This window comes from Vigna radiata, chromosome 7 (assembly GCF_000741045.1).
Source record: "Vigna radiata var. radiata cultivar VC1973A chromosome 7, Vradiata_ver6, whole genome shotgun sequence".
Lineage (NCBI taxonomy): Eukaryota > Viridiplantae > Streptophyta > Magnoliopsida > Fabales > Fabaceae > Vigna > Vigna radiata.
In genome coordinates this window covers 45323249-45334490 of record NC_028357.1, presented here as the reverse complement: position 1 = coordinate 45334490, position 11242 = coordinate 45323249, and the positions used below count along the sequence as shown (strand labels likewise).

Here is an 11242-nt window from a genome sequence, read left to right as displayed (position 1 = left end):
GTTTATTTCAGTTTCAAAACCTTTAGTATTGCTTTATTAAAGTGAAGCATGCTGTAATTTATTTTGTTTCTAAAAGTGATAACATTTTTGTTATATGATTTAAATTCTATGAAATTGGCATCATGGTTAGATTGTTAAAATGTCATATAAAAGGTTCATGAACTTTGGTTGAATTACAATTATGACATGAACTTCCTTATTTGTCAGACTTATTTTCTAGACCATTCAAAAAAGAATATATTAACTAAAAATAATATCTAAATTTCAGATATTCTCTACATCAAATGCTTCTAAAAATATCTAATAATATTTCAATCCTGATGTCACTAGTTTGTGAAACTGTCTTTTTAACCTAATCTGTGAGTATTATTGGTTAGTAATGTAGTATCTTTGTAGTCCCCAAGTAATCATTTTTCCTTTACTAACCATGATTTTTCTTGGGTTGCAGGAAGATTTGACACAAGAATGTTGTTAGGTACATCGCACATTTACTAGGCCCCTAAAATCTTTGTATTGTAACTGGTAAATAGGAAATAATCCTAAGAATTAATTATGTGACACGATTTTATCTTAAGAAGTTTGTTTGTTTAAAGGGGTGTGCTTTCGTCTAATGATAATGTTATTGCTTGATGATTGTCAATTACAGTCGTGGAAACAACCTTTTTACTTATGGTAAAGGCTGCATACATTTCAATCCTCCCTCTGCCCCGTAATGGTGGAAGCTTTTTGCACATGCCTTCCTTTTATATTCATAATGCTACTTTATTTTTCAATTTATACTAGTTTTGGAATTAGTATAATATTTGTATTTACCTATATATGTTTTATCAAGTAATTTAAAGATGGTTTTGTAAAGCAATTTTAATCATGATTATGACTTTATCAGAGTTTATGATTAAGAGTAGAGTTACCAAAACGGACTATTCGGTCTGACTCGGTCTGATCCACCACAGGTTGGTCACTTAGTGAACCAACCTAACATGGCTCATTTATTAGCAAGTCAGAATAATTTGAACTCGATCCGATCCACCACAAGTTGGTGGATAAACGGGTTGTTTCACCGACTCACTTAATTATAATTTTTTCTAAATAAAAAAAAGTTACAAACTTTTTATAATTTAAATCTAAACAAATTTTACTCCCAACATGAATGTTTAATTAATTTTGGAAATGGGAAACTTAAATAATTTTTTCAAGCAAAAAAAATAATAAATATTTTTTTATAAAATTAAAATTAAATTTTAATAAAATAAAATTAGGTAGGTGAGTTGGTGGGCCAATCCGGCTCACCATAGGTTCAACCCGCATCAGCCGGGTTTAAATGAACCGGGTTAAAGTCTGACCCGCATAAAAAAAAAAAACAATTTTTTTAAACGCAACCTGATCCGAATCCGTGGTAGACCGGATTGATCCGCGGATTGTAACCCATTTTCACAACTCTATCTAAGATAATCTTATATGACTTTCTCCATAAACAAAGAGGTTTAATTGAGCTTCCATCTTATTAAAATAGTAATTGAAACTTGTTATTTTAGTTTAATCTGTGACAGGTTTAGAGTTGACGCAGAAAGTCTTTTATAATCATCATAGAAAGTTTTTGCTGCATTATTATTTATATATTCATAATTGTATATTATAATTTAAATTTTTTTCTAAAAAAATCATGAACTTAGAAATTTCTAGCGGTTAATGAATTTAAAATATTTAAGTTCAAAATTACAATTATCATTATTTTTTATAATTTAGAATGATAAGGAGATTAGAACTATTATTATAATTATATATGAGTCACAAAATATTTTTAGTTTCACTCACTTGAAGAGATTTGGAGGAGAGTAATTGAGTGAATTTGAGAGGATTTGCAGATATTTTTTTTTTTTTTGTTTATTTGAGTGGATTTTGAGACAAGTGAAACTGGATTTGGGAATAAAGTTTGTAAGAATTAGTGTATGATTTAATTTATATGAGAGAATAAAAAGATTTACTTCCAAATTCACTCTCACTTATCTCCAAATCCACTCAAATAAATAACAAAATTTATTATCTAAAAATCTTCTCAAATTCTCTTAATTACTTTCTTCCAAATCTATTCAAGTGAAGATGACATTAATAAGATCTATAACATTGTAAAGAATTATCCCGTGCATATATCATAATAATTGCCAATAGTATTAAATATGATAAAAGTTGACCTATTTTTTGTTTTACTTAAGATGAATTGTTTTCACAAATATTATTTATTTTGGATAAATATCATTTGGTGTTGGAATCTATAAACTTTAAATTATATAGTAGAAACTTATTCCACTCAGACGTTACTAAACACATTTAATGTGTTAAGAAAGCTAGAATGGTTAAAATTATTATTTGAATCTACTCTACTAAAGAAGATATATATATATATATATATATATATATATATATATATATATATATATCAAATGACATCACAATTTTAAATTTAATCTCGGTTTTTCATTATCATTTTAATGGATTGCTCTTTCTTACTAACTAAACAATTTTTTTTCTAGTACATATAATCAAGAAAACCTAACATACTTGAAAAGAATAACATGTGTCTCCTATTTGAAGTAGTTTTTTTGAATATCTTAATTGTTAGATTTATTTGATTATTTACCACTAAATAATGTTCTTACTCATCTAACAAATCTATTTATTTATGCACTTCATAATCACGCTTTCATCAATTGGGATATAAATATCTCTTTAAGCACTCCATATCTACATGTCAATACATAAATTATAGCATTGTTTTATACAAAAGTGGAAGACTAGTTTTCCCAATTACACCAACCCTCATCTACAAATGTTCATCATGTTGACAAGTCTATACAATGATTTTTTTTTAAAACTGGAAATTTGATGAATTATAAATTACAAAGTTTTGGTTTAAGTTTGATAGAAAAAATATTTTAAATATAAAATTTTCAAATTTAGTTAAATATTTTATTTTACAAAAAAATAAATATCATAACAAGAAAAACATCATTAACTATTTAACGTCAAAAGTATATACATTTTTTTTCTCCAATGTTATATATAAAGAGAGACATAAATGTATAAATATAAAATAATATAAAAAAAGTAAAAATTATCAAATTTTAAAATTGAGTATGAAGATGAGAACTAGTAAAGAAACAATAGAGACATTTAAATAATATCCATAGATTTATTTTTCATCTCTAATGAAACTCACATAAATAATGAAAAAGAACTCAAAACTAAAAAAATTAATTACTTATTTATCCAATCTAAAGGTAATAATTAAATTCAAAAAACTTGTTTAACCTAAAAAAAATGTTAATTCTTTATTTAGTAGATTAATTTCTCAAGCAATTTAGAAGTGCATACATACTTAATAATTATCTTCACTAACGTGTTTAATGATTTTACGTTTTGTATGATGCTGGAAGAACCTTTCTATCTTGAAAAATCACAATGTTGACACATCTATGAGAATATAAATGGTGAGTGAGAACAGAAATGAAGAAGCCCCAAAAGTAATACGAAAGCGGATAAGCAAGGACTATAGAAACTAACACTTTGTCTCTATCATTAAAAAAAAAAAAAAAAAAAGGTGAAGACAACCATCTAGCAAGAACCAAAAATTACATGGAAAAGGGAAAGTAGATTGCTAAAGCTACATGACAGGCGAAGACATCCTCTCTTTTTGTTTCAAACATGCCACTGGATTTATGCACTTTTCTTATCTACAATTATCCAGTGGTCTCTCACACGGTGTAGTGCTGCTGGATAGTATCAATGTCCAAACCCTTCAGCTTCACCACAGACTCAACATGTCCTTTAAGAGTGTGAAGCTCGCGAAGCCTGTAAACATAATGAATCAGTAATAAAGACACAGATTATAGAATCATAAATATTTATAGAGAACAATTTCTATGTAGTACTATGAATTTTTTACACCATAAACTAATAAGAATCATATCAGGTATGACCTCTAATTGTTGTAAAATTCAATGCACCTACCATGTATACCAAATTGTGATTGAATGTCTTGTAAAATAATTCAACATTATAGACTATTTTACTCATATTTGTATATATTTCACCAGTTTAAGGACACAAAGGTGTGGTTGGCTTACCTTGCAACTTCAGCTCTTTTCCTGGCCTGCTCAGCAATCTCTGAGAGTTCTCTGTAACTGTTTTTCTCATTGAAAATGCTAGCAGTTTCTGGTGGTTGAAGTCCATGTAGGGTCCTCTGAGCATGAGCCCACTGAGCTTCCCTCTCCTCCTTACCGTAGTCTTTCTTGGTTGTGAAGGCAGTCTGACAGATTTTCAAACAACCAATTCAAATCAATGCCATGAAAGCTTTCACCATTATAGAAAGAAAGCTAACACACGACTAGATATATACCTTGTTTTCTAGGAGGTTTAGCCAAGCCTTGCCACTCAATATGTAACGGATGGCAAACTTCATGAGGTCAAGTGGAAAGTAGAAGACAATACTGTATAGCCAGATGACTCCTGCCCAACCCCAACCAATTCCTTTTACCTTTGCAAAGCTCCAGTCAGCATACACTGCTATGATTGTGGCAATCTGCAACAAGACAGACAATTTGGTCAAAACATTGTTCCATCCCCCTCTGATCTCGTAGCGTGGCTACTAATAATTCAGGGAGATCAAAAGGAGATCATGCTTACCAGCTGAGCAATAACGAAAGCAATAACTAACAGCATTCCAGGGCGTTCAACAAAGGACCAGCTTCGAGAACGCGTAACAAATATCAGAGCCTGGCTAACTATACTGACTTGCAAATACAAAGCAGACATCATTTCATCATGAGTCAGGTGTCTAACTCCGAATTTTTCCTGCAAAAACAGTCAAGGGATTGTTATTTGTTTGATCCAAGAAAAAGACTTGAACTTATTTCAGTTGAATAATTCTTACAGGGAAGAAATTAGTTTCTTTCATTGCCCAGAAAAATATGATAGTCATCAGTGCCAAGTAACTACCAAGCACAACCCCAGTAGCAAATATTTCTTGCAGTTTCCAGCTATCAGGCAACGGAGATGGCTTCACTCTATCCTTGGAAATTGTCATGATTGTTCCTAATAGTATGCCAATTAGTGTCAGACCTCTCGTGTCAATCAGCATAGTAATGAAGAGAAATCAAGTCTAATTCAGAGGACTATCTGCCAAAATCCTAACAACTTTACCATCATTTAGAATGGCAATGATCAAAACCATGAAAGGAGAGAAGTCGAACTTCCAGATCAATGCTATGAACATAAAGCCAAACTGCAATCAAAACAAGAGAGAACCCAAACTTATTAATATGCACTCGTTCTTTATCGTGACGAGTACATAAAATCATAACATTCCTATCCACTTACCACTATTCGGATTGTGATAGATACTGCATATATCTGAAATACAAAGAATATATAGCAAACAATGTTAATTTAGAAACAACAAGCACAAAAGAAAATGTTTATGAAGACAACAGATAGCAACCAACCGTATAGTTTTTCATTCTCTGGAAAATGGCCCGGCTGGTTAAGACGGCACTAATAATAACACTCAAACCAGGTTCTGTCAATACAATATCAGAAGCACTTCTTGCAGCATCAGTTGCATCAGCAACAGCGATTCCAATATCGGCCTTCTTCAAAGCAGGAGCGTCATTGACACCATCTCCAGTCATTCCACAGATGTGCTTCCTATCTTGCAACTTCTTGACAATTTCGTACTTGTGCTCTGCAGATATAAAAAGGTGTTGGTGAGAACAATGTTTAACGTTCAGGAGAAGAAATGAGGGTGAAAAGAAAATCATCGGCGTCAACTGGTAAAGAGTGTGAACCTGGAAACACTCCTGCAAAACCATCTGCCTTCTCAATAAGCTCTTCTACTGGAAGAGCAGCAATACTTGCCTCTTTGTCTTGACCAAGCAAGGAAGCGGATGGGTACATATTAGTTCCCATCCCGAGTCTTCGTCCAGTCTCCTTAGCTATGGCAAGTTGATCCCCTGGGGAGTGTAACAGACAGGACACAGGACATTAAGTTGAGCATTCTTGGCAATAATTACCATTTCATTCAACAGACTCTTTGAAGGGAAAAATACTTGAGTTGTAATGAATTAGATTAATTACCAGTAATCATCTTGACATTTACACCAAGATGCAGAGCTCTACGGATAGTTTCAGCACTGTCATGTCTGGGAGGGTCGAACAGTGACAACAAACCAACAAACTGCCATGGACTACCAGCGCTTTCTTTTGTTTTCTCAGGAACTTCCTGCAGAAGTAGCACAGAAGGACCAAGAGGGATTAGTTAAAGGAAATGCATAGTTTCAACACAAACTTCAAACGTGAAGATGCTATGAAAACCTGTCTAGCAACAGCAAGTGAACGAAGCCCTCTCTCTGCAAACTTGTCAATAATACCGTGAACCTTCTTCTTTGCATCTTCCCTGAGGTTACATAGGGTCATGATCTGTTCACAAAATAAATTACATTAGCATCATCATTAGATTAACCAGAAATCTCACCATTTCTGAACAAATTGAGTAATGAGATTACCTGCTCGGGAGCACCTTTGCTTGCACGGTACCAATTTCCATCGGTATCAATGTAAGTCAAAGCAGTTCTCTTGTCAACAGGATTAAATGGCAAGAAATGTACTTCTCTTACCCCAGCCCTTGCCTACAGAAGCACAAAATTGTTCATCATAAACCGTCACATCATTTTTTTTTAACAAATAACTGAAGTATAAAAACTGATGCAAATGAAGATAAGTTAAAACCTCTTTTGGATCAGCAAGCATTCCAACAATGGCAGCATCTATTGCGTCCTGGTTTTCAGTCCTGGAAGCCCTTGCGGCAAGAAGGATCACATGATCCTTGTCGACACCCTTTGCAAAGACCTCAATCAAGTTCTTGTCTACACTCAACTTGTTAAGGGTCAGTGTACCTGTTTTGTCACTGCACAGAACATCCATACCGGCCATTTCTTCAATGGCTGTCATTCTCTTCGTGATAGCACCCTGCTGAGAAAGCCTGTGAGAACCAATGGCCATTGTCACTGACAACACAGTGGGCATAGCAATGGGAATTCCTCCAATCAAGAGAACCAGAAGATTGTCAATTCCATCTCTGTACTTGCGGTGCTGGATCGGATACATGACTATGATCTCAGCCAACATACCAACTGCAATGGAACAAATACAGAAGTTTCCAATTGCTGTAAGCACTTTCTGGAAGTGGCCAACTTGGTTAGTACTATCCACGAGGTGAGCTGCTTTCCCAAAAAATGTGTGGACACCGGTTGCAATGACAACAGCTTCAATTTCACCTTGCTTACAAGTTGAGCCAGAGAAAACTTCATCTCCAGGACCCTTGGTAGCAGGAAGTGACTCTCCAGTCAAGGCGGATTGATCAACCTTCAAAGGATCACCCTCAAGAAGACGAGCATCAGCAGGAATTATATCACCTAGTTTGATGCTTATGATGTCTCCAGGAACTAAAATAGCAGCTTCTTGCTCAGTCCATTTACCATCTCTAAGAACCTACAACAATGAAAATTCAGTCAGCCACTAAAACATGCTTAAACTTGTTTCTTCTTCGAATTGCACAAACAGTTCAAAATAGTATGTAAGTAAAATAGAGACATTATGGTTCATAACGATTTAGTTTCACTTTTAAACAATGAGAAGTTCGAATTCTCATGAAACTTCAATTCGCTACCTTTGTCTTGGGAGCAAGACCAGCCATAAGAGCAGCTGCTGCATTACCGGCATTATTTTCTTCAATGAAACTTATGGTGGAGTTGATCAGCAGCAAGCAGACGATACCCACAAAATCTTGCCAATCTGGGGGTCTCCCATCCCCATTTGCAAGAGCAATTGCCATAATAGCAGCAGCTTCCATCACCCATGAGAGAGGGTTCCACATGAACCCAAGAAACTTGAGTAATTTGCTTTCCTACATGAATAAAATTATTAGCGATCAGCATTTGCATTTAACAACAGTACCATAGAGATATATTGGCCAAATGTATTATAATTGTAAATTATAAATTATAAATTATAATGAAAGGAACCTTTTTCTCCTCTAGCCTATTTGGCCCAAATATCTGAAGCCGATTGGCTCCTTCTTCCGAGGACAATCCTTCTCTGGAACATTTCAGCTGCTGGAACACTTCCTCAATAGGAATACGTTCCTGTGAATTAACAAATCATGTTAGAAAAATTGATTCCTTAGCACATACGCCACATGCATCATCTCCCGCCTCAACAGGTAACTGTAAATTTAGTCGCTTCTTGAATACCATTTAGCAATTGTTTGCTTTTACTTTTCAAAGATTTATGAACGCAATTATTTAATTTTATTCGTTCATGCATGAGTATATGCTTCTGGTTAGGCAATATTTTACAAAATACTCAAGAAACAGACTTTTTTAATAATTTTAAAAACAACTTTTTGTTTCTACGTTGACTTTGACGGCAAATTTTAGTAGTGTGAAGCGAAGAACAGTTAATTTAAAAAATGAAGCAAACGGGGCACAGGGGGCTGTAACCAAAGTCAGTGGGTGCAGTAATCACAAAAGCGTTGACTGAACACCGCCCAAGAAAGTGTTTGTGTCAGAGAGGACAGAACAACTATCCCTCCATGTGTAACACCTTGCACCGCCTTCCACGTTATTCAATTCAATTTTCTGTTCACATCCCACCAACAACTTCAACAAGACCAAATTGCTCTACCTAGTAACAGTAAATTACTGGTACAATTTTAAGCGAAAAATAACTCTGGATTTATATAACAAAGTGATTCCTTTAAATATTTTTTTATTTTAATTTTTAATCGTTATTTGAATTTATATTTTAAAATTATCGTGTCGAAAATTGTGAAAGGGTGTTGTAGTTGTAGTAAATAAAATAAACATAAAAGCTGTGGACCCTGGTGTGTCAGGGCTAAGGATCATGGCACCATAAATGTGAAAGTTACGGTTAAGCAGGTGGGTCTGAATGTACAGAAAAGAAAAATTAAAAAATGAAAAAGCCCAAAGTACCACGGAAAAGTACTTAAAATTCCTTCAGACCACACACGGCGCATAGAAAGAGACAGATAATACATAATAGGCATATAAATTAATGCACTAATTAATTATGAGAAAAGTATGGTTTTTTTAATATTTGTTTTTAACTTTAACTTTTATATTTAGTGACAGTTTTCTACTATTATAATAAAAAATTAAAAAATAATAATTAATCAATTTTTAAAATAGACAGATTAAAATCACAAAAAATATTACCATATTAATTATTATTTACGCACCATCAACGTGGGAGAAAAAAATATGTCGAAAAGTAGACCATGTTGAACAATTTATCTTTTTTTGCCTCTGACACGTTAGATCCATTAGAATGTTGAGCTTTCAAATTATGAAAAATTCTATTACGTAAGCTTTTGAAAGACTTAAAAGCTCACTGGATTATTATATAAATATCTAAATATTTGGATGAATTTTAAAAAAAAAATTGATCCTCCAAATATATATGTTTTTTTTTATATCTTTGTATAAAATACTGACAAAAGATTCGGCTATAAAGTTGTTTAAAAAAAAATAAAATTGATGTTTTAACTTTACAAAACCATCTGAGAGTAAACAATGGAAACACGGTTTTAGTATTAAATGATTCACGGAAAACATAAAAAACTGACACGAGATTCCGTGATAATTTTTCAAAAATTATTTTTTATCTTTAGAAAACCTACAGGGAGAATAAAACATTCACAATTCTAGATAGTTATAATTTAAAACAGCGTAATCCTTTGCTTAAAAAAATTATGCGAAATTCACGTGTTTGATGACAAAAAAAAAAGTGGAGAGGTTTTTTCTGGAAAAAAAAAATTAGAATCCCAAAATCCCATAATTGCGGGTTGCTTTTGGAATCGTACCACGTCTCTTTCGGAGCATGTTGCCTCACCTAAACTTGTAGCACTCCATAAATCATTCCCTAATTTTTCTCATCAATCAAATAGAAAATATATATGCAAAAATATATAAAAATTACAACTTGTTTACTCTTCTGGTGTTAGATCAATCTCTCCAAAAAGAATATATTTAATTCAAGTTTTGTTCGAAAAAAAAAAGAAAGAATTTTAAATGAAAATATATTTAATTCAAGTAAGATGAGAAGACAGAGGATTTGAATGCAAATGTGTTACGCAACCTACACCTCACTTTAGGAGTACAGCAGAGGAAAAAAGGGGATGATAAACAAAGTGAATAGAGAGAGAGAGAGAATGCAATAATGTGGTAAGAAAATTGGTTGTACGTTTAGCATTATGCTGTCATTGCAAAGAAATCTGAAAGAGAAAGAGTAATCGAAGAGGTCGAATTTGAAAAACGGGATCTTATGAAGAGAAACAGTAGAAGACGGAAGAATATAAAGAAAAAGTGCGGTGGGTGAGAAGACATACCAGATCAACAGTCTCGTTCTTGATTTGTTCGAGGGTGATTGCTGCTTTCTCAGAAGCCATGTTTGAGAAGAAAGAGCTACAGAGCAGTGCAGACCAGAGAGATCTACACCGTAAGGAGAAAAGCAAAGAGAAGGGTGAGAGATGAGAATGGAATACGAATAGACGAGTGGTTTGCCTTTTATACCCAAAAAACTCACCCAAGGAGGGTATCACAATTAAGACTTCTCCCACACAATTATGATGTTGACCGTGCTGATGTGCCTTGGACTTCAACACCCCTCACTATAAAATTAATACTATTTTCTATTTTCTTTTCTTTTTATCTTCTCTTTTCTTATCACTTTCTTAAACTTTCTAATTTCATATATATTTTCTGTAAAAAAATAACTCAAGCAGGCCAAACATAAATACCTATTCACAAATTATCTTATGCAGTTAATATTTATAATATAAACAAAAATTACATAACCCTATAATAACAAATAATAATGTGTAAATAATCTACATTTTCTAATCATAAATTGTCATTATAATAAATTTCCTATTTAGCTTTTGTAATAGCTATGATAAAAGTTTGTCAACACATATTTATAATTAAATGACCATATTCAATTAAACATTCAACAAAATTATTAACTTTTATAATAGATATCTTAAAAACACAGCATGTTTTGTATTAGAAATTTAACAAAGATGTCAACAATTATTTCCTATCACACTCCTAGCTTTTATTAATTATCTAAGGAGATGTTTTTTTATGTTCTTGTAAAAATTTAAATA

At 32.8% G+C, this 11242-nt stretch overlaps 1 protein-coding gene across 1 annotated transcript; it reads right to left on the bottom strand.

Annotated features, from left to right (window-relative positions):
* Positions 1 to 3629: 3629 nt before the first annotated feature.
* LOC106768495 (plasma membrane ATPase 4) lies at positions 3630 to 10628 on the bottom strand. Its single transcript, XM_014653678.2, has 16 exons — positions 10463 to 10628; positions 8079 to 8198; positions 7724 to 7960; positions 6784 to 7545; positions 6561 to 6683; positions 6370 to 6474; positions 6133 to 6277; positions 5844 to 6008; positions 5502 to 5740; positions 5377 to 5409; positions 5200 to 5281; positions 4931 to 5091; positions 4684 to 4851; positions 4397 to 4579; positions 4125 to 4306; positions 3630 to 3849 (listed from the first exon to the last, which is right to left on the bottom strand). Exons 1-16 carry the CDS (start codon positions 10520 to 10522, stop codon positions 3753 to 3755), a joined length of 2862 nt encoding a protein of 953 aa, XP_014509164.1. The 5' UTR covers positions 10523 to 10628; the 3' UTR covers positions 3630 to 3752.
* Positions 10629 to 11242: the final 614 nt, after the last annotated feature.